This window comes from Peromyscus eremicus, chromosome 2 (assembly GCF_949786415.1).
Source record: "Peromyscus eremicus chromosome 2, PerEre_H2_v1, whole genome shotgun sequence".
NCBI classification, from domain to species: Eukaryota; Metazoa; Chordata; class Mammalia; order Rodentia; family Cricetidae; genus Peromyscus; species Peromyscus eremicus.
This window is the reverse complement of record NC_081417.1, coordinates 81,181,237-81,205,535: the sequence shown is the minus strand read 5'-3', so window position 1 is coordinate 81,205,535 and position 24,299 is coordinate 81,181,237. Positions and strand designations below refer to the sequence as shown.

At 42.3% G+C, this 24,299-nt stretch overlaps 1 protein-coding gene across 3 annotated transcripts in view; it reads left to right on the top strand.

The window, feature by feature from the left end:
- Tnc (tenascin C) overlaps positions 1-24,299 on the top strand; it is a 65,357-nt gene that overhangs the window by 28,348 nt on the left and 12,710 nt on the right. The window contains exons 13-18 of one of the 3 annotated variants that reach the window (XM_059254458.1): positions 1,616-1,888; positions 9,985-10,257; positions 11,798-12,070; positions 18,541-18,663; positions 19,978-20,121; positions 22,693-22,812. In XM_059254458.1, the coding sequence (XP_059110441.1) occupies positions 1,616-1,888; positions 9,985-10,257; positions 11,798-12,070; positions 18,541-18,663; positions 19,978-20,121; positions 22,693-22,812 (1,206 nt within the window). The remainder of the gene's footprint in view (positions 1-1,615; positions 1,889-9,984; positions 10,258-11,797; positions 12,071-18,540; positions 18,664-19,977; positions 20,122-22,692; positions 22,813-24,299) is intronic. The other 2 variants (XM_059254459.1, XM_059254460.1) reach the window with 2 other exon arrangements.

The following is a 24,299-nucleotide window of genomic DNA, read 5'->3' as shown; positions in this document are numbered from 1 at the left end:
CAACGAGGGGAAACATCCTACAATGATGGCTGGAGGATATACCGAAGAGAACTTTTTTTTTAGCAGTAGGGCACTCAGTAGCCCTAGGAGAAAGGAGTATCCAGGACTACAAATGTAACAGTGCTGACATCCCCTTTTTGCTTTGTGAACCAAGGGTTGTTCCCTGAAACATTGGTCCTCGAGTGGCAAGTTCTCAATCCCAACACTAGTGGGGCATGCTGGTTTGCTCATCACACTATTCCGGTTATAAAGCATTCAATGGTCCCTGGGAGTCTGCCCAAGTGAACAGCCCTCCCTAACCCTGTTTTCCACAGCTCCTCTTACGGTATGCCCTGATGAGTTGTTTTCCATGAGACTGCCTCCCCTTTTTATATAGTCACTGTGACTAAACTCTCACAGCAAACTTTTACATCTTTGTTGATTCAAAAGGACAGCTCTGCGATTTTGCCTCACTCATTGGAGCACTGTCACTGATACATACCCAAAACACTGGCAACCACTATGTGGACAGTGACCTCAGAATGCCTGGAGATTGCAGCTGAGGCTTTCCTGAATGTTCCTCTGGGTTCTTTCTGACATCCACAAACTACTCCTTCCCAGAAGGCAGAGCAATCACCCACCACTTCTGATCTTTCCTGCAGATCTTGTGGTTTGGATGGTATCCGTATTCTGTTTTATGGTAGCAGCATTCTTGTCTCTGATGAGTTAGCCCTTGGAGGGGAAAGGCTGTAACTCATCTGTGCTCTGAGATTAGGGGTCTTACTCCTTACTGCACAGGTACACAAACACATGCACACCTTCTGCATGCTATATTGTTAGTGCTCAGAAAAGCAAAAGCAGCAGCAGGACATCTCTTAGGGGAAGTGTTATTTCTTGGCTAAAATGGGCTGTCTGAACTGCTTGGCTCAGCTGTCTTGGCTGGCAATGAAGGACTAGCCCTCTTGGCCCACACAGACACAAGGACGAGAGGACATGCTGTTTTAACAGATGATGAGAATGGCTGGCTGTCCCTTATCTAAAGTATGAAAAATTACCAAGAGTTACACTGCGAGGTGGGTGGGTCCTTTCAAGTGACAAAATCAGAAGCCTCCAGGTCCATGGCCCACCCAGGGAGGGCCATGGTGTCAGAATTACTTAGCACTCATTTAGATAGGTGGGCACTCTCTCAGAGCAAAGGATGGCTAAAGCAGGAATCCAAGTAATCTTGGTCTCTGGGTGCAGCTCAAGAGCCTAGAAGCTGTCAGGCCTCTTATCTTTTGACTGATGGCCAATGACCCTGAGGCAGGGCTCTTGGAGGCAGGTCCTGCTAAGAAGAAGCCATTCCCACTGAGACAAGTCAGCCTGTCCTGAAGTGTCTTGCCAGGCCTGATCATGAGTGGCAAATGCAGAGCAGAAAAATCTAACGCCGTGTCTTTCTTTGTTCATTTTTCTCTTAACAAAACCCTTTTCTCTTTCATTGGCACTGACTTTTAATGGTAGCATTGCTTTGTCTCGCTGTAACCTTGAGCTATGAGATCTTTCTCCCCAGGCATAGTTTTATTAACCACCTCCACTTCGAAATACAGCCAAACAACTAATCAATTTGTTTCTTCTCTCTTACCCTCTCATTTTTCAGCCAAAGAACCTGAAATTGGAAACTTAACTGTTTCTGACGTAACTCCCGAGAGCTTCAATCTCTCTTGGACAGCGACCGACGGGATCTTCGACATGTTTACTATTGAAATTATTGATTCCAATAGGTTGCTGCAGACGGCAGAACATAATATATCTGGTGCTGAACGAACTGCCCACGTCTCAGGGCTTCCCCCTAGTACTGATTTCATTGTCTACCTCTCTGGAATTGCTCCCAGCCTCCGGACCAAAACCATCAGTACCACAGCTACCACAGGTACATGAGCATTTGTTTCTGACACTCTCTCTCTCCGCAGTCTTTGTCGGCAGGATGAAGCTACTTCATTTCGCTGGCCAATGGAATACAAGCCATGGAATACTAGCTTTCCTAGGTTGCTGGGATGCACCATTGCCTAACAGAATTCTCTTCCAACAGCAACCTAAATGGTACTTTTACAGGAATCCATGTGTCTGATTTATCATAAGCAGATCATTGTAAGTATCATATGACACTTTATCCAGGTTGCCATAAAGCATTTGAAGAAAGGAACTCTCCCCTTGGTAACTTCCAAACCATCATGAGCATTGTCCTGGGCTTGCAAAGATGTCTCTTTCAGTCAAATTTACATTTTTTGTTATCCTAGTTTCTTTGCTTCTCTAGAGTCTTGAACAACCTCATACCCAATTATCCTAGTAATTTAAGGAAATTGTCAACAGTGTCCTATTTGTTTGTTTGTTTGTTTTCTCCAGTTGGGAAAATTAAAAGAAAAAGCAAAGGTAGTTAACTCATCAGATAAGCAGGAGGTAGCCAAGTCATCCATATCACCTCAACCTCAATGCTAGCTGTAGAGGAAAAAAATGTCCCCTGTCCAGAATGTTGAGAGACATATAACAAAAAGGAGATAATAGTCATATTCAGATAAGGAGAAGTCCCAAAGGGAACAAACTGTTCTTGCTCTGGATATCTAGCACTGTGGCATGTGTTCTGTGCCAGATGATTTCTGTTATGAAGCAAGAAGGAATCATCTGTGAATTTAAGGAGGAGAGGTTTGTCCACTCTAGCTGTATTCTTAGCACATTTGAGGCAATGCCTTCTCTTTATAGTTAAATTGGTACACCCCAAACTAGAAATATATATATGTATGTAAAATGCAGCTTTTTCCTTATAGTTCACAAAAGAGGGTCTATGCTCTGGGGAACCCAACAAAAGGATTGGTATTACAGCATCAAAATTCTCTTCTACTTAGGTCACCAATGGTTGACAGAGACCTCATTTGTATGCTATTTTAGACTGCAAACTATAATCAGGGTTGTAGAAAAAGGGAGCCAGGAATATTTGGTCTCCAGACCATTAATGTTAAAGTATAATAAAACAGAGGGGGCAAAAATAAGTCAACCATATGCACTTGGTTTGAATTGGTTTTCAACAAAGAACAATTCCTTATGTGAAAGGTGGAGTCTAAAACCTTATGGATTTAGTCTTCTGTATTTTAATTTTGACTATAATAGTGATTCAGATGGACATATTTTCATATATAATCTTCTTGCTTTCATAGACAACTTTCTTCCTAGCCACATCCCTACCTCAAATATGACCTTAGGAACTTGCCCTTAATAGCTTTCTTATAGAAGTTAGTTGATTTGACCGTACTCTGTCCTGTGTTACCTTGAAACTCTGCCATCCCTAGCCTCAAGCAAGTCTTCTTCTAATTACACCATTTACCTGCACAGGCCAATAGGTAGGCAGCATCCTCAGATCCTCAGTCCATGCAGCCACAAGTACTCCCCATTGGGGGTTCTTCAGTCTCCATTGAGCCCCTTCTGAATAACATTTTAAAAATCAGCTACTGCCCATTTTTCATCCTCTTACTTCTACCAGATCCTTCTCAGTTTGATAAAACTATCTAACCAGAGCTTTACAGCTTTAAAATAAATGTCACCCCAAATTAAGGAACTTCGGAGTCTAAATGCTCTTCCCTAAATAGCCACTCCCGTCTGAAGTTGCTCTGTTTGTATTGAGTTAACGTGACTCACTTTCTTTCAATTCCTAAATCATCTTTTCCTCCATTCTTAAGTGATATTTCCTCATAGCACCCATTCTCATTTGCCTGTGATCTTTCTAATCAGAGTCTCCTGTGCCTCACTCAAAGGAATGTCTGTGTGCTATTTTGGGCCAAAGTGATCTACAGTCTTTTTCCATCTGCCAGGATTTTATATATCAGTGCCCTTAGAATGTTAAGAAAGAGACCCTAAATTGCAACCAAAACACCTCATGGGAAGACCTGGTCATGGCCATCTTGTTCTTGAGATTTTCGTTTGTGTGGATTCGTGACAAATAGGCTGCTCTCTTTTGACATCTACTCTGTCAAGCATGCACTATCACCCACTGCTGTCTGTTCCAAAGCACCAGAACTTTCTTCCCATCCATCAACTTGTCAAAATCACAGTGCCTGTGGTGAATATGCAGAGCATTAAATCTTTAAACATGTCTGTCTCTCTTGGAAGCAGACAGCATGTCAAGGAAGTCTTTGTAAGGGTTAGATAAGGTGGGAGAAAAATGTCCCTTGCTTGCATGGAATGCTGGACACACCCTAACTAGCATTCTCTTCCTGGGATTTGTCTTCTGCCTCACATTTCAGTGTGGTTGCATCCTCTGGGCATTGAATGAAGATAACACTAACCTCAGGAACCAAGGCCCCTGTCTGCATGATGAATGCTCAGGCACTGCCAATCTTCTTACAGTCCCGTAAGAAGAGTCATAGGCTGCATCTTTAATTCAGGAGATTGCTTCTACAGCAAAAGATGGTGGAGAACTCAATTCCGTCTGGAAGACTTCATCCTCTCTGTGGTTGAAAAAACTTGCCAATGTGGTAGCGAAAACTCCAGCATTATCAACACCTCAAATTGACAGGGAAGAACAGCCGTGCCATTGCTATGGCTGTAAGCTGTTCCTGAGCCAGATGGGTTTGATCCTTAGAGACCTTAGAGTAGTTGTGCCATGCAGTTTTGCAGTTAAAATTCACTCAGAGGAGCCCATGCTTATCTCCGAATATCGGAGCTGAAGGGAAACAACTTTCAGGTTTGGAAAAATAGTCTGCCTCTTTCTAACCCTAAATTCTTTTACTAGCTCAGTCTTCTAGGACTACTGTTTCTCTTTAAAATGCAACCTGGTTTGACTTACTTCACATTATTATTACTCAATAAATGACTAGGAGTCTGTTACCACATTCATCTCAGTTGACACTAGCTGTGAAGGGCTACTATGTTAATATGCTCATTATTGACTGTTTAAGGGACAAGAGAAGTTTTACCTCAACAGAGCTCCCTTTTTATAGTGGTTCCATTAAATAAATTGCCTAATCAAGGAACTCTAGCTTAACTTCAAGTTTCCTCCAGCTTTTACAGCTACCAGATGTTCATTAATGGAAATCATCTTCACTTCCATAGCATTTGGGGTGAGATATGGATTTTCCTAATATGCATACATTCCAATGTCCTTGATAAAATTCCACATAAGTATGGATGCTAGCCTTTAATTTGTGCATCCATACAGGTCAGATGAACACTAAGAAAACCCCAAGTACTCTCTAAAGGATGCTTAGTAGGACAGCAGCTTCTTGAGGCACTGGGAGAGATTCCTAAGATAGGGGATTCATTGGTCACTAAGTCTATGCAATGCTGGGGTGAATTAGATTGCACAGATTCATTTAAAGAACAAACTTATGTTCTTTATGCCTTTGAAGGGAAGCATGCTCTGGGAATCTTTACGGTAAAAAAAAAAAAAAATGGTTGCTGATTATAGTAGATGCTTCAGCCTGAAGCTGTCTTTCCTTGGGACATCTTGTAAGGCCAGTGGACCTCAGAGATTTGGGGCAATAAAGCCACATTACCTTTTATATAAGTCCTGTCTGTACGTCTGATGACTGGTTAACTTCCATTCACAAATGACTGCCAAAGCTCTTTCACTTTATATGAACATCTGCAGAAAAAGCAATAACTTCTTAGTCATATAGCCAATGCAAGCAAAGACACTGCCTAACGTTCTTTTTTATTTTTTTTTTTCTGCAAGTATTTGGATACATACATACATTCAAATTCTACAACAAAATTCTGAAGAAATCTACTGCTTCCTTTAATAATACCTCTCTCTTTGTTTCTGCCCATGTTCCTTCCCTTCAGAGCCAGAACCACAGTTGAGCACGCTAATCCTTAGCAATATTACTCCTGACAGCTTCAACGTGTCATGGACCACACAAGCTGGACTTTTTGCAAAGATTGTTATCAATGTGAGCGATGCTCATTCACTGCATGAGTCTCAGCAACTCACAGTCCCGGGAGATGCACAGCAAGCTCACATCACGGGCTTGGTGGAGAACACTGCCTATGATGTCAGTGTGACAGGGACCACCTGGGCTGGTGACCCCACCAGACCCCTCACTGCCTTTGTTGTTACAGGTATTCAAAGGTTCTCATTGTCTGTTTAGGATTCTGGGAAAAGGAGATAGGCATTCTAAATGAAAATCCAATCCCAAACGCAGTCTTGACTCCATATGTAAATGTCTTTATTTTTATTTTTAATCTACATGTTTTAAATATATATTATATATATATTATATATATTATATATTACAAGTTAATTAATATATGGTGCAAAGTGATATTTAACATATATATATATATATATATATATATATATATTGTAGAATCACTAAAGCAAATCAAATAATGTATCAATCATGCCATCTACCTTTTACGATGAGGATATTTAAAATCTAACCTTCCAACAATTTTGGAACATCCAAGTTATTATTATTAACTGAGGCCACTATTCTATGCAAGAGCTCATCTAAGCTTATTCCTCTTGTCCAATTGAACTTTGTACCTTTTGACCAATGGCAATCGGTCAACCCCAGCCTTTGGTAACCACTCTTCTCCTCTCTGCTTCCATCTGTTCAATTCATTTAGAGTCTTCAAAAAAGGGAGATCATGAAGTGATTTCTTTTCCTGTGTCTGACTTATCTCACTTAATGTGCTCCAGGTTTACCTGTGGAGTCAATAATGACAGAAGTCTCTTCATATATATATATATATATATATATATATATATATATGGTGTATTTACCATATTTTATTACCAGCTTATCCACTGACAGGCACAGGTTGCTAACAATAGCAAAGAAACCAAATATAAATTTCTAACCCTGAAAAGTAATGCCACTCCTCAGAAGGAGAGGACTATCATGGCCCCTCATGGGAGCTCTTCACACTTGTATAGAGCTTCAGGAATCTTCGTGCCCATTTTATAGGATGTTTTATCCACAACACAGAGAGTCTGAATAAAGAGTGAAACCTATATTAGTGAAAATCTATAGCAGGAATTGTGCCCATAAATTATGGCAGGTAGGCTGTAAAGTGCCTATCCTAGTATCCTTGAAGTCCTCCAAATACTATAGCTTGTCATTTAAAAAAGAAAAAAAAAAAAAAAAACAGTTCCAAGCCAAACAAAAAACTTACTCGAAACAGCCAAGCACAACAAACTGACAAGTTCAACCTAGGAAGGCAGGTCAATGCTAAACTTTCCCCACCTATCAAATCTGACCTGTGGCATCTCTTTGAATCACACAAAGGTATGATGCCTATTGTTTGTCCTGATCTTACCTAAGTCAATGGTAAAGGCTTCACATGGTTTCAGAAAAGCAAATTTCTAACTTGACAAACCTAAAAAAAAAATGCTTTAGAAATTCTCTTCTACTGATGGTAACTCTAAGAAGACAGATGTTGTCATCTGCCTTTACTAAGCCAGTCCCTCCCAGAGTCTAAATTACTATAAGTGAGATATGTCACTAAGTATAGCTAAATATTTATGGTAGCTGAGATCAAGCCTGATTGATTTCTAAAACTCTCTTACATCATCTTACCAACACAGCCTCGGCAAGTTGCAAATTTATTTGAACCCCAATTTCCTTATGTTAGGGAAGAGAGAGTCCACTGGTGCTCCTGTCCACCTGTATTAAGAATCCAGCAAACACAGGTCAAATGTAACTACTTTGCATCCTCTGGATGTTCTATGGATACTATGTCCCTCCTGCTGTTTCCCAACAGTAAAGCCTTCTTGTTCAAAGTAAACAACAAGACTGGGGTGTAGCTCAGAGGTGAAGTCCTTTGCCCAGCATGAGTAAGGTCTTAAATTTTCTCCTCATTCCTGCACATAAGTAACTAAAAGAACCAACAAGCCCAGATGAAACAATAGAAACATGCATTACAATATCCTCTTAGTAGAACATTGGGTGTATAGCATAAGATTTTAAATGGTTATTTTATTTTTCTATTCAATCATCAAATGTGAACATAAGCCGTTTCCTAAGTACAGTGGAAAATGAGAGGAGAGTCTTCCTATCCTGAGCACACAGATCCCATCAGGCCCTTACTTGTCACCTTCTGCAGGACCTCCCACAGAACAAAGAGAAGAGAGGGAGGCCAAAAGAGCCGCTCTCAGGAAGGAAGCGTAGATCCAGTTACAATATTGTTTCTGCTAATCCATAATGTGAAAAGACTCTTCACTTTGAAAGAGGCATACCAAAAAAAAAAAAAAAATGAATAGGAAAGACTGGGGGTGTCAGGGGAGACAAGCATTTGACTGACTAATTAGCCTGAAAGTACCTGTTTTCACTGGAATTCACTGCTTTGATGGCATGGAGTTACAGAGGCCAGCTATAAAAGAAAGTCAGCACTTATCTAAACAAAAGCAACATTTGAGACCCTTGTTTTACAAACCAAGACTGTTTGAACAGTAAATATGATTTCATCTTTGCTTTGATAAAGTTATAACTCTTGGGAAATCTTCTCATGAAAAAAAAAAATCCCACAAAATAAACATCAACTGTTTCCAAATCACCACAGGAAGTCCAAGCCATAGCAAAATTTAAGTCTCTGCTTCTGGATGAAGGCATTCATTCGCTTATTCACTCAGATGCCAATTACTTCTTTTTTAAACATTTTCTTTATATCTCAGGGATTTGGCCATGGGCATTAGTACAAGATTATTTATCACTTTGAAACTTCTCAATTAGCTGGAAAAAAAGAAAGACAGGAAGGAAGGAAGGAAGGAAGGAAGGAAGGAAGGAAGGAAGGAAGGAAGGAAGGAAGAAAGGAAGTTAGATTCAGCATTGCTGTGTGCCATTGTACTGGAGAGGATGTGTTAGGGCTTCTCCTCCAATCTTCTCTATGCCTCAGGATGTGCCAGCACTGGGGTTTACTAATTTAGGCACTGCGTTGGGATGTGGAAAGAATACTGAACTCAGAGTAAGAAGCCCATGTTGGATACCAGCTTACCCGTGTACTAGATCTGGGACCTTGGAAAAGTCTTCCTTTTCCCATCAATGTAATGAAGGTTAGCAGGCTGGTGGCAATGCCTCCCTTACAGTATCATTATGTTACACTGGATCAAGGATGTGCAGCCTCCTCAACTGGAAGTTATTTTCAGAAACTTGGCTGCCATAAGGTCACTCTTTGGGAAACCCAAACGGTGTGTGAAAAGACCCCTTGGCAACTAGGAAAAAAGTGTGTCTGGGACACAGATGTTTGGTGAATGGTGGGCAAGGCATGATAACAAAACATGTTCTTGCTTTCTAACTTTACCCAGAAAAGTAAATAGCACAAGAATTGCCAAACCTTAGAATCTCTTCCTGGACCATAAATGTAAACTGCAAATTTGAACAAACAACAACACAACAAATCTTACTGGTTGATTCCGTGATCCAAGCTTATGAAGCTGGGTCACTCACTAATTGGCCCAATTGACTGGACTGAAAATATGAACCAGAGTAAGATATGAAAAAATATCAAAAAAGAGAGTATGCTTGCAACAACAATTAAAAAAAAACTGATTTCCTTTAAAATCAGAAACAGTAAAAAATATATAAAGGTCCCAAAATGACACAAGGTGTCATATTTCTATAGTGAAAAGTGCATGGCCTAAGTGCAAGACCTTGCTCTATCTATCACATGCTAAATTCAACCACTTAGAAACTTGTTTTTAACCTATGAATGGGAATGATACTTGCTGCATAATCTTGTTGAGAAAATCACTCTACATAACATCATCAGGTATCCAAGACATTATTACTAAATGTCTCTTTTCTAAGCATCTAACTTATGGGATGATTGACTGGGAATCTATCACTGTTCTTGGAGTCATGAGCATTAACTCATGGGATGATTGACTGGGAATCTATCAGTGTTCTGGGAGTCATGAGCATTAACTCATGGGATGATTGGCTAGGAATCAGTCTATCAGAATTCTTGGAGTCATGTGCTGCCCTAGCCAAATCAATGCTGCTAACCTGAGTCATTTTCACTCCTCCCTTCTTTCAGAGGCCTTGCCCCTTCTGGAAAATTTAACCATTTCCGACACTAATCCCTACGGGTTCACAGTTTCCTGGATGGCATCGGAGAATGCCTTTGACAGCTTTGTAGTAACGGTGGTGGATTCTGGGAAGCTGCTGGACCCCCAGGAATTCACACTTTCAGGAACCCAGAGGAAGCTGGAGCTTAGAGGCCTCATAACTGGTATTGGCTATGAGGTCCTGGTCTCTGGCTTCACCCAAGGGCATCAAACCAAGCCCTTGAGGGCTGAGGCTGTTACAGGTATTTCAGTTCAAGAGAGCCATATTCTCCTCTCCCTAGTCCCTTTTTGTGTAGTCTGTTCACAGGACCACTGTGATATTAACATTTCGTCTGTATTCCCAATTTAATCCACAAATGTGGCTTGTTCTTTCATGTTCTCCCCATGCTTTCTCTTGTTTCAAATATCTAATGAGTACTCATTCCTCCCATCCTAGAAAGGAGAAGGTCGAAATGTTTCCCTTCAATGTTTCAAGTCCTTTAGTCCGTGTCTTGCCCGTAGTCCTCACATGCTTACTCCACTGACCTTCCTTTGTGTCCATCCTGACTGGTCCCCAGCTATATTTCAGCCTTCTCAAAAGAAATATACCAATGAGTATATTTTGAAAAAGTATTTTAAAGTCTTTGCTATCTCTGTTTCAACCTGTGATCTTAACCAACCTGCCTAGTTGTCTTATCATTGGAAACTAAATGAAATGCATTAAATTGGTCTTTTATAAAAACTAATATCAAGAGGTTCTTCAACATAGACTAAATCCATAATGTTCTCAAGACTAATACTTCCTACAGAAATATCACATTAACGATCTTAACAGTCAAAAATCTGTGTTTCCCAAAGTATTCCTAGAGAAAACAAGCTCTAGGGACTGTTCAAAGATCACATTTGATGACATTTCATTTTCAGATAAGTTTGGAAGCAGGATCTTTGACCACACAGGCTTTTCAGAATATCTTACTGTGTATCCCACAGGGAGCAGTATTCCCCAAACTTGTCTGACAAGGGATGCTTTGTAAAGGAAGGGGATAAACAGGAATAGTTTGTTTTGAACATGCTTTGGGAAACCCAGCTTCAGATTGATATCCACATTGAGTTTTGTCTAGTTACCAAAATGAAACCCTGGGTAGAAAGTATGTTTAAATATATTTCATGAGGTTTCAAGCCTCCTTCTACCATCTAAATACCTGCCTGATGCCTAAACCAGCAAGAAAATAAAATGGACAGAAGAGAAAGTGAAGAATGGCAGCTTTCTTCTGTGTAGCAGCTCCTGCGAACAAAGGCAAAAGACCAGAATATTTTAAGTCATTTTGCTCAGGCTTGAGGGAAATATGATCATCAGAATCATTATGGACAGTTCCACAGATCATTAAAGTTGGTTTATTTGTCTTTTCAAAAGAAAAGAGAAGGCGCTCACAGAGGATGGACACTCAGCCACTGGAAGACAGAGAGCAAATGTAAACAAGTTATGGCTTTGAACTTGTTTAATAATGCGTGGGAGGGGCCAATGCTAAGTCCAGATGTGGATTTATGCAGTTACTTTTAGACAAAACTCACAGATGCAAGAGTATGCTTGGCTTGTATTGAATGTGTCGACTCCATGTTTTCCCTCTCCTCACCCTACTAGACTTATTAATATGGAATGATTTTCTTTCCTGGTATCTCAGGACACTCTGTCTCTGAAAACTGAGGCATCACTGCATTCTGATATCCACCAGAAAGAAGATTGTATGGACTGCTGAGTAATGCTCTGTTTCCTCCTTCTCCCACCACCTTCTCTCCCTCTAGAAGCTGAACCGGAAGTTGACAACCTTCTAGTTTCAGATGCCACTCCAGGTGGTTTCCGTCTGTCCTGGACTGCCGATGAAGGGATTTTCGACAGTTTTGTTCTCAGGATCAGAGATACTAAAAAGCAATCCGAACCACAAGAAATAACCCTCCCTTCCCCCGAACGTACCAGGGACATAACAGGTCTCAGAGAGGCCACTGAGTATGAAATTGAACTCTATGGAATAAGCGGTGGAAGGCGATCCCAACCAGTCAGTGCCATAGCAACAACAGGTACTGTAAACAAACAGGTGCCACAGCAATGATGGGTACTATTAACAAACAGGAGAGGAGAGAGGAAAGTAAAGAATCCCCTTCCTGTAGGGCTGTGTAATTACAAGAGCTCTTGATGCAAACAGGCTGGTGTTTGGATACTGGTTCCTTCAAGACTGAGTGGGCAAGTCTTTACACCAAAAAAGAGTTTGATGACAGTTACCTAGCAGGGTGGTAAGGATTCAGTGAATTAATTCATGTAAAACCCATGGCGTGGGATCTGGCATGTAGCAAAGGCTCTGTGAAGGAGAGCTAGTCATGGTATCTCTCATATATCATCATCTTGGCAACTACAGGACATTTTAAATTCCAAAAACTCTTCCTTCTTTTTCACTGTACATATCCAAGAACACAATCCTTTGTTCTTTAGTCAAATGTCCCAGTTGCACTAGGTGAGGGACAATGGAGACATGGTACCCAGATCTGCAAGAACTAATGTTTATGAGATGTCCTATATGAACCATCAATACCATGGTTAGCAAACTGAAGGATGGAGCAGGCAAGACTAGCAGGACAGTCTTCCTGAGATTCACGAACTTGAATGGACACTTTTAGCATATGTAAGCGCCCTCTAGAGGGGAAATAAGACCCTATTCCCTGTCAGCTATGCCAAGGAGATGGCTAGATGCATAGTTGTTATGGCCATAAAACTTATGTGACTCTTTAGAGGGAGAAAGAAAGACCTGGAAGTATGGTCATACTTTTAGAAAACGGAGGGAAGAGTCAAGATGGCATTCTATAGAGACAGCTACCTGAAAGGAAGTAGAGGAAGAAATCAGAAAATCCTAGGGAAAGGATAAAACCTGAGAAATGATCAGCTAGCTACACACAGAGGGGCTCAGCTTCCTCTATTGATGCACCAAGAATCTGAGACCCAGAAAACTGAAGTGCTGTGCCTAAGGTCATTCTACTATGAAGAGCTTATTTTAAGTGTTACTGTAATTATTTTAATAAGTAAACCAGATGACCAATAACCAATGAATGTATATACCTACTTGTCTGACAGACACAGAGCCTATTAGCCCCAATTTCCTACTCTCTATGTTAAGACATGTTTTGTTGTATTGGGAGTGCAGGAGTGGGTTTGTGGTGAGTGTGTGTGTGTGTGTGTGTGTGTGTGTGTGTGTGTGTGTGTGTGACAGCGACAGACAGCATAGACAGAGATATACTGTGTGTCCCTTATATATGTGTGATATGGTATGTGCACAAGTGTGAGTATGTAAGTGCTCAAGCCTAAGTATGCACAGAGGCCAGGAGCAGAAGTGGGGTGTCCTGCTCTATCACTCTCTACTTGAGATAAAGTTTTTCACTGACCCTGGAGCTGGACTTACAGTCAGAAAGCTCCAGAGATCACACACACACACACACACACACACACACACACACACACACACACAGCAGTAGAATTATACACACAAGGCGATGCCTGGCTTCTTACGTAGGTGCAGGAGATTTCAACTCAGGATCGGGACCTCACTTCCCACCAAGCCATCTCCCAGCCCACCTTGTTCGTTCACATGATAGCTCTGACTAAGACTTGAGGCTCAGCAGTTCAGGTAGGCTGGCAGGCGAGCAAGCCCCAGCGATCCTGTCACTACTTCCCCAAATGATTAGATTGCAAGTGTGACATCATGCCATTCTCCACATGGCTGCAGAGGGTTGAACTCAGGTCAGGATGCTTACACAGTAAGCACACTACAGGCTGAACTATCTTCCCAGCACCAAGACAGACATGTTATTGTATTAAGAGACAGGACGTAAGGGGCTGCAAGAATCAACCCACAGAAACTGTAACCAGTACTGGAAGACATGGAGACAGTGCATTAATTTAGTGGGAGGAAAAGCACGGCTCCTCTCGCACACAGTATCCCCACTTCAGGCATTGGTGGCACGGTGTTTAGCATAGCTGCCTTCCAGAGTCCCCCACCCCAACTTTGATCTTCTTCTCCCCGTGGCTGCCACAGAATGGCTCCAGATCAGAGGCACAGACTGATCTTGGTTTATAAACACTGCTCTTCAAAGTTTACTTCTGATCACTGATTTTTGTTTTGCTGAGTTTTTTCTCTAGAAGCCCTGTAGTTCTAAAGAAAAAAAAAAAGAAATTAGCATGAGTTGATTTGCTTTCTTAAGAACAAAAGGAAAGGCAGAGCCTGCTTCTTTTGGGAAGACCCCCTCTTAGTGTCCCCTCTATGGGGTCTTAAATTCACAGCCAAAGAGAAAAGAGCATATATGCATATGAACCGTGTGTAACCATGCATGTGTCCATGTGAGCCTGCGCATCCATGCTCTGGGACTAGGAGAGGCCAGAAGAGGTCATCTAAACACAGCAAGTACATGCCTAACTTCACCTTCAGCCCCTAGCTTCAAATTCCCTTGAATTTGCTCATCCCCTTTCCCTCTCTTTCTTCCCTCACACCACCGTGAACCCTCCTCAATGTTGGGCTGTCCCTCTACCTCCTGATAACCATCTGCCATGATTCCTCTTCCTAAGAGATCTCTGTCTAGCTACCAGCTGTCCACACTTGAGTACCCAGAACTGCAGGGAAGGCAGTGCAACCTAACGGTTAGCCAGTGGTCTCTGAACAAACTCTCAGAGACTAGTCGTGTTTCTCCCGCTTAGCATCTGTGTGACCTTGGGCAAGTCTCAAGCCCCTCATCTAGAAAACAAAACTCAACTCAAAGGTCAGTGTAAGATTTAAACGTGACACAGAGTGACTGTTTAAATCTTTCCTTGCCTGTTTTAACAATGCTAGCTATTACATGCTTGATGAATTGGAAATTGTATTTCTAATAGACAACAAAATCCAAGAGTTAAAAAGAAAAGAACAGTGGAGTCTGACTGTGTCGCTGCACATGGTTCTAACTTGAGGCAGTAAATATTAGCACGTTTTCTTGTCTCCAGAAATATACAAATACACAGAATTCAACAAACACTGAATTCTTTGAGCACTGTGTAAAGCATCACTCACTCCTGGTGTTTTGTGCTGCATGTGCATGTCTTATCAGTGGACCTGAGATGATCCCATAGTCACTATTCAGTCATCCTCCTATGTATGGACACTTGGCTTATTATTTGTGGTGTTCCTCTGTCCATGAACTTGCAGAAACTTCCCTTCCCCACTGTGGTCAGACCTCCATAGAGAGATGCTCCCTCCTCCTCTAGGAAGAAAAGTGCTGCCAGACCCCTATGCACAATCCTGAGAGTCCCTCCAAATTAGGCAAGCAACCCATTAACAGAGAATCATGACTGCCCTTCTCTTCCAGAGACTCCCACAGCCCACCAAAGGTGCTCACATAAGAACCTGAAAAGATTTCCTTGGTCCATCCCAGTCTCTGTCAGTACACAAATGTTCCTGGAGCTCAGTCTTAAGGCTGGAGCTCTCTTCAGGCTTAAGGCCTAAAGTGTAATTAACACCTCTTTTCTCACCCTCCAGAACAAAGTCCCCACTGTAACCTGCCCACATTTCCCAGTCAGGCACCCTCTGAACTCTTCAGCCCCATTTCAATCAAGATAAACTTGAAGACACACCACAGAGTTGCAATTACATCATTTTGAAAGCCCGATCAGCATATTTCAGAAATACCTGCTTAGCGAAACTCCCTATGATATAACACAGGCTTTTCATGTCTGATGCCTCTGATTCAGAGTCACACCTTTTCCCAAGAAGCATAAAGACGAAAACCACCAACTGAAAAGCACAAGCTTTATGCCACACGCAGCCAGACATGTCGTTAAATGTCTTGTACACAGGCAGACCGAGGGAGAACCACCTTCAGCCCCATTTCACAGATGTAAATACTGAGCCTCAGTGTGCTAAGGTGTTTTTAGGATGTAAAGCCAAGGTGGAACTCTGACCAAGGTTATTTCTGCTCCAAAGTTCTTGTCCATAAACCCACCAGCTATCCTCTTAACTGAGCACAAACCTAATGCATATTAAGTAACCAATACAAATTTGTAGAAAGGGAACTAATTTCTAAATGGTTAACAATTGCCACTGATAAAGGCATTCATTATAGATTTTGAAAGGCAAGGCTTTACATGGAGAGCAAGCAGAAGCCCTTTGAGAGCTTTTTTAAAAAAAAAAATCAATTTAATGTATTTAGCTAATGGAAGTTCTTTTTTTTTAATTGAGTCTAATTATAAAGAAAGCATTACCTAGGTCTCTCCTACTTTTTTGCATGTGTGTGTGTGTGTGTGTGTGTGTGTGTGTGTGTGTATGATGAATGTGTATTCACACATGTGTCACCATAGATGTTTGAGAGATGTAGGTACATGTGTGTGCTCATGCTTATAGAGCCAGAGGCTGGATATCATCCTCTATCACCCCGCACCTTATATGCAGAGACAATATCTCTCACTAAAACCCAAAGCTTGCCAATTCAGTGAATCTAGTTACCTGAAGCTCATAGAAGGGAATGGATATCTTGCCTCTGCTTCCTGAGGACCCGGGTTACATGTGGGTCACTGTGTCTACCCAGCTTTTATGTGGATGCTGGGCATCTAAACTCAGATTCTCACATTTGTGCAGCTAGAGATTTAAATGTTAACCCACATCCCTAGCCCCTCCCCAGCTTTTGATTCTATTGTTCTGTGCTTAGCTATCTGTTGTAGGGCTCAAGATTTGAGGACCCTATTCACAGCAGAAAGTTACACGCTGAAGTTCTTCAGTATGAAAATATCATGCCCACTGCTCCTGGAATTCCACCAATGTTATGACATTGCTACTGATGATACCTGGCTGCTCTCCTACCACCTCTTTTACCAAACACATTCCCCTGAGTATATAACAGACTAGGCCACTGATTCTTACAGCCTTTAACACAGTGTAGATATTGTCGGCATTTTCTGAATGAGAAACTGAGATCTAGAGGAGAAAGCTTTGTCTATAAGATACAGCTTCTAAAATGTGGCATAACCTACATCAACCAGCAAGGTTTCCAGTTAGAACAAGTCAGTGAATCAAGCAGACAGGGAAATTTTCCAAGGCAGAGTTCATGCACATCAGTAGGGTCTGCTCACAGCTAGACTCATCTAGCTCCTTTCTGGGGGTACCTGAAAGTGCAGAGTAGCCTGTGTGAGAAAGGGTCACATGAGGAAGAAAAGAGCAAGGACAATTACATCTAGTGAATTCTCTGCGTGCCAGAGGCTATGCTAAGGGTTTTACATCCATTATCTCCACTAATCCTCAGAACATTCCTGTGGGTACCACTTTCCCCATTGGAGGGATGTAGCAACCAAAGCTCATAGAAGGGAAGGGACTTGCCCCAGGTTGCCCAGCCTCTCACTGGTATTTGAACAATTAAGATCTTGTAGGTTTCTGGGACCCTGTGGTTTAAAAAAAAAAAAAAGAAAGAAAGAAAGAAAGAAAAGACTTGCCATGGACAGGTTGAGTTAAAAAGAAAAAAAGCAGCCACAGAGACTTGGAGTGGTTTCCGGGTCACAGAAGAAGGTTGTAGGAGGAGATGAAGAGATGTCTCTGATCAGAGAAAAGGACAAAAATGGATAGGAAAAAAATTTCTCTCCTCAAATCTCTATGTGTCTCTAAACTTAATGATCACCGTGGGTTGAAGCAGGGAAGCGATGAGGAAGCAGGCTATCTAGGGTCCAGAAATGGTTCCCTGAGCTAGCATGTCAGCTGAAGCAGGCAGAATCCTAAGCCAAAAAATACACAGAGAGAAGCCGAAGGAAACCAAATTTGGGGAGGAGAAAGTAAGGCAGCAGAAATGTCCCCTGGGCATGGGCTTCCCACAGGCAAACAGACCCCGTGTCCACTGATGGGAGCTTTAGTGATGGCCTGACTTTGCTTCTTGGCTTTGGAGCTCCTTGAAGATTAAGGAGTGGGCTATCAAGACTAGTTCCCAAGTAAGCTTAATTTCTGAATGCCAGGCTGTTCTTAGATCAGCGGCCCTATCCAGTAATCCAGAAGTGTCCCATTGGAAGAATGTTGGTTAGAGAAGGGAAGCTTACTTTGGTCCTCTGTATACAACTGCATTTTCATCCTGGGCATTTCTATATGAGAAGTAAGCCTTGTAATTTGGAAAACTGTATGTGTTTAAGACTTAGCATTAAAAAGAAACAGAAAACAAAGATCTGAAAAATACTAAAAATGAAATCAAAGAAAGCTATTCAGATCTGTGGAGGCACTCTCCTAGCCTCTATGGAAGCCAGCAAACATGCTAACATCCATCTTTGGTGAAGCCAAATAACCGTGAAGCCCACAGTCACTCCTGGTCTACACAGTCACTGTATCTGTAGTGGATTTTCTTTCATGTCACAATGTGAGCATGTATCACGTATTCTCTATTCCTAAGGCTTGGCTCGTACATCAACTCCAGATACTATTTTTTTCCTGGTAAGAAACCCAGGAAAAATTACTGATGGACAAGATAGGTGATGTTTCAGAGTTCCTATCTTGTTTTCTCCTTGACAGCCATGGGTTCTCCAAAGGAAATCATGTTCTCAGACATCACTGACAGCGCAGCCACGGTCAGCTGGAAGGCACCTACTGCCCAAGTGGAGAGCTTCCGGATTACCTATGTGCCTATGACAGGAGGTAGGGGACTTGCGGATGTAAGAGGGTGGGAAGAGCATGCAAGATTAGAATTAAATGGTAAATGAGACCCTGGTTGTTCTTATCACACACACCCCCAAAAATTATCATGGCTAATGAAAACCACTTCCCTCTTTCTGAGACCATCTAGAAAGACTTCCTTTGTGAAGTTCTGTAAGACATTTGGAAGACACTACCTTAGGAAAAGTCACTTGATTAACACCCTTTCTGGTCTTGAAATTGTAAAAGCATCTTCAAGGAAATGGGTCCCACTATTGTTTGAACACAAGAACAGAGGATTTACACCCTGCTTTCCCCTTTGATCACTGTCATCTGGAAAGCTAGTCTGAGCTATGTGTAAGGTTTTGCCCTTGCGGGCTGCATCTGCCTGGCTCACTACAGACTTAGCCAAGTTACAACTCAGAACACAGAGACTTTAATGAAGACCTCGAGAAGTATAGCCCAAACACAGCTTTTCACGGTGACTCTCACCCTCCCGAACACTGCGACCCTTGGGTACAGTTCCTCATGTTGTGGTGACTCCCAATCATACAATTATTTTTGTTGCTGTTTTGTAACTGTAATTTTGCTAACTTTATGAATTGCAAAGTAGATATCTGTGTTTTCTGGTGGTCTTAGGCAACCCCTGTGAAAGGGTCTAGATCCACAGTTTGAAAACCAACATCCTAGTACGTAGTAAGCTGCCCATGGTTGGATGTTTGTAAAGGCATGCTGGTTGGTAGCATCAGCACTGCAGCATCTCCATGAGGAGTTTGAACAGCTGGTTTGCAAACTCTTCACCAGTCCAGAAATTTTAAGAAATATAAATTCCAGACTCCCTAATAAATTTAAGAGCACAAACTTAACTGGGACCATCTTTATATCGTGAACAGAATCTCACAAAGTAAGGGAGAGATTAGTATTCTAAGTGAAGTCAATGAGTTAAGTAATTCGGATATAGGCTACACTGTAAGCTTCCCATAGAGTTCATGGAGGGGAAAAAAATAAAGAAAAAAAAATTGTGCAACATGCCAACACCTTCCCGAAAGGAAACTTGCCATTTTTAGTATACTGTGACTTCATGATTTTTTCCTTTCCTGACTGAGTTTTTGGCATCTGCACCAATGGAAAAAGCAATTTATACAAAAAGTAAGGGCTTTTCCTTCATGGCAGTGGGTGGGAGAAAAGGAGAGGAAGTCAAGAAAATGAAATTTCATAAAGATATCATTTCATCTTTCAGTTGGATACACCTATTCAGCCGTGATGAATAGTGTGAAAGAGTCTCCCCATCTCTAATCTTGCTTTGTTGGTTTCCAGGTGCCCCCTCCATGGTGACTGTGGATGGAACTGATACTGAGACCCGTCTGGTGAAGCTCACTCCTGGGGTGGAGTACCACGTCAGCATTATTGCCATGAAGGGCTTTGAAGAAAGTGATCCCGTCTCGGGGTCACTAACCACAGGTGTGTACAGTGATCGATATTTCATCCTTACCCTCAGCTTGATGACTCATGACTGAGAATTTCAGAAAGCTGCCTCCAGTGGAAAGTGAGCTGGAATTAGAACATCCGGTGCCTCCCTCTGGCTTATCCTTAGCCTCTAATAAATGGAGTTGCCCAGAGACATCCTGAATGTCCTCTGGCCTCCATTTCGTCAGCTACTGTGGGAAAGAGTCAAGTGTAGGAATCATACTGAGCTGAGTTGAAACCCCAAATCTTCCATGTGTTAGCCACATGAGCTGTCAGTTAACTGCTCAGAGGTTCTATTAACTTTTCTGTAGAATGGGCACGATTTTGCTTCCCTCATTAATGTTGCAGGATTAGTAAGCATAAATGGGACTTCACCTGTCCCCTCATCCCTTCTCCCTGTTGCCTGGAAGCATTGTGAACACTGCAGAACACGTGCTTCCCAAGAGATGGGATGGTGAGAACTGTGATGTAGCTGTATTGGTTTAAATATTAAGGCAACTTCATGTAGTTAAAAGGGAGATTTATTTTGTGGGGTATCTTACAATTGAAGGGATAGGTAACAGGGTCTGAGAAAGGTGAAGCGCAGTCCAGCGGTGTTCTCTGGAGAACTCTGCTCAATCTACCTCCAGTGTCCAGAATCCAGGAACCAAGAGATCCGGCCCATCTGGATCTCGGGTCTTCAGGGGTCCTCTCTTGGCTCTGCCTCATAGGTGTGACAGTTACCAAAGCCTCAGTGGGGGTGGCACTTCCAGGTCAAAGCTGGACCGGCTACCCACTACATCTAGCCGTTCTCTGTTTGGCAGCTGCCGCATTTGAGACAATGTTGACAGACCCTTTGCATTGCATCCTTTTTGCATTTGCTGCTATTTGCATTCCCAGCTTATAGAAGAGGCACCTGAGGCATGAGGAGATTACAAAGTACCACGACTAGAACTGTGGAACCAAACTTGAACATAGGTCATTCGGACCAACCCTGTCAACCATTTAAAATAGAGGCTGCTTTTCTATTAAAATCTAATTTAAGAATAATGGGTTTTTTTATTGTGGGAGAATGAAGTGGAAAATTTCTCTTCAGAAGTCTCTGTCTGTAAACAATTTATCCTTTGAGATATGACAAATTGTCCAACCCAGTTCATTCAGTGATCCAAAGAATAGGCCCCCCAGCAAATTTCAAAAATATACCAATTGCATACAAGAGTTGGCAATATACAATTAAAACTTCCCATCTGGACTCACAGTCCCGTCTGCTTTTTACTCAGGCTTCTGTTTTCCCAAAGAAATCTTGCATTCATGATTATCCACAGCCACAGACACAAAAGCTGGGTGTGTCTCCTCCCAAGGCCTCATTGTCATCGCCAGTTAAAGAAGGGTCTGTACACACATGACAAAGCAGGAAGACACTTGGAGGGGATTGGGTTAGCTCCCCAACACTGGCTTGTCACTCCCTGACTCTTAAGCCAGTTCTCTGAGGTTCAGGAGCCAGTCTGTGACCTGAACCTGTGATGACAGCTGTCTTCACCTCCTAGGCTGTTGAGGGAGTAATTAGGTGACTGGTATAAAAAGTACGAGAGAGATACCACACTCAGGTCAACTTTCAAGAAAGAAGCACTGAGCAAAGAATGAGCTCCCTTAAAACAGGCCGGAGATTAAGACCCCTGGAATATCCTTTGTCAGTACAAGTCATTTGAAAATAACTCCTAAGGGCCAGAGAGCTGGCTCATCTTTTAAGAACATCCACTATCCTTGCAAAGAACTCAAAGCTGATTCTTAAAATCCACATCTGAAGCCTTGAACACCTGTACTCACATGCACGTACCCCATAAAGGTACACACATAATTAAAAAAAAAAAAAAAGCTTAAAAAAAATCACCGCTAACTTCCAAAGAGCTTCCTTTTGTTGTTGGTGGTGGTGGTTTTTGAGGCAGTCTTATTATATGGCCCTGGCTGGCCATCAATTCACAATCCTCCTGCCTCATCCTGCCAAGTGGGGGAATTACAGGATAAAACCTTTAACAAGCATGTCATTGACAACTGAAATCCTGAGAGCGTCCCTTGCCCTTTCACTCCCTACAGTAGCCATCACTGACAACTGAACCAGTGAAGTGGTCTTTCCAAGGACACAGAGCACAGGTGAATAAACTACAATAGAATTTGAGCCCAGAGAACTCCAGATTATTCGGTATAAAATCCTCTAAATACAGATATCACCCAAAGCCCAGAAAAACCTCAGGCAGTACTGAACATACAAGTCTCCTCTATATATGTTCCTTTCCTGGAAAATGGGACATGATGATAACCCTTGTCACACATTCAGCACTGTTCAGGATCTGACTACCCATAATATCACATATACGTCAAAATCACACCAAGGAAAAAGCCAGCCAGTGTTATCATGCCCGTCTTACGAGTGAGGAAATAGAGACCCAAACTAACACAGCAACAAGGGAAGGAGTCATGATATAAGCTAGGTTAGCCTGTTCCACGTGCCTGACTCTGTGAACCATACAAGCAGGTGTCCTCTGATATTATCCAACATGGTGAACCCTCTCCCACATTTCTTTCCAGCTCTGGATGGTCCATCTGGCCTGCTGACAGCGAACATCACAGACTCAGAAGCCTTGGCCATGTGGCAGCCAGCCATTGCCACTGTGGACAGTTACGTCATCTCCTACACAGGGGAGAGAGGTAAGGCCCTGTCCCACATTCTTACACTCTTCTGAGGGTTTGTCTCGCTGGAAACTCCTCCCATTCTCCTTTCAACATGCCACAGAATGACACAACTCAACGGTGCACTGGAAAAGCCAGTATGTATCCTTGCATCTCTCCACTGCATCCTCAGGAGAGCTGGGTAAGCCATTCAAGGAGAGAAAAGCAGGTGCTTTTCTGTGTGTTTTTCTAACTAGACTCTTGAGTTACTCTTCTCATTGCTGTGACGGAATACATGGCAACAAACTGAATGGGGAAAAGGTTTATTCTGGCTTCTAATTCAAGAAGATAATTCCCATACAGCAGGCAAGTCCTGGCAGCAGGAACAGGAAGCTGCTGGTCACATTGTATCCACAGCCAGGAAACAGAGAGCAAACGGGAAATGGGGCAGGCAATAAAACCTTAAGGCTTACCTCAAAGGGCTCACTTCCTTCGGCCAATTCCACTTCCTCAAAGTACCACAGCCTTCTCAAGCAAGGAAATCTAATTCTGCCTTATTGGACATGAAGGATCCAAAGGTTCTGAAAGGCTTTGTCAGGGCTCTGTCACCTCCAAATGACATTGGGAGGTCCTGGGGTGCCTAGTCTTCTCAGAGGCCACTGGAGGACCCAACTAAAACAAATTTGATTGAAAAAAATCTAATTTTCCCCTCCCTTTGCAAAGAGCTATATCAGCTTACCCAGTGGGCAAGTTAAACTCTTGCTGAGACCATCAGCCAAACACAGCTACCAAAAAGTAAATCAAATGCAAGGAAAAAAGAGCCCCTTTCAAGAAACCCTTACCCACTTCCATGATAAGCTGTTCTAGAAAGCGTCCTGTTATTTCATTTCCCACATTTCTTATCTTATGGCTCATGATTGTTTGGCTTTCATTGACAATATTCCATGACACCATAATCTAGGCCTGGGGGCTCTGAAAATCTTAATCTAGCCCCACTCTGAAAATACTTCTTTGTAAGAACAGCAAAAGTGGTGCAGAAGGGGGAAACTCGGTTTACCCACTTTACTCTTTGTTATTCCCTGTGTGGAAATTCTTCTGAATCAGGGATGATGGTGTTGTCTCCCCTAAAACATCAGCTAAGGGGTGGAGGAAATCATGGAAGTTTTAGATCGGGACTAATCAAGAGCCTAGCCAAGGAGAGTAGGGCTTGTTGATAATGAGGCAAAGTGACCAACTTGTGCAGTTTGTCAATGACTCCCCCAGTTTCAACACTTAAAGGTCCACCTGGGAAACCCTGATCTTAACAAAGCAGAATGGGAATCCTCTATGATTATCAGATGAATATTTTTGCCAAGGAAATATAATTCTCACCCACTGGACATGAAGGAGCCAATAGCATGAAAGCCATTGTCAGGCTCTGGGTGTTATTATTGTCAGCCCTCAGCCTTGAGGATTCAGTGGTCCTTGATTTGGCGGCATTTGGTACTTCGTAAGAGGAAGCATACACAAAGAAAAAGGTGGGAAGC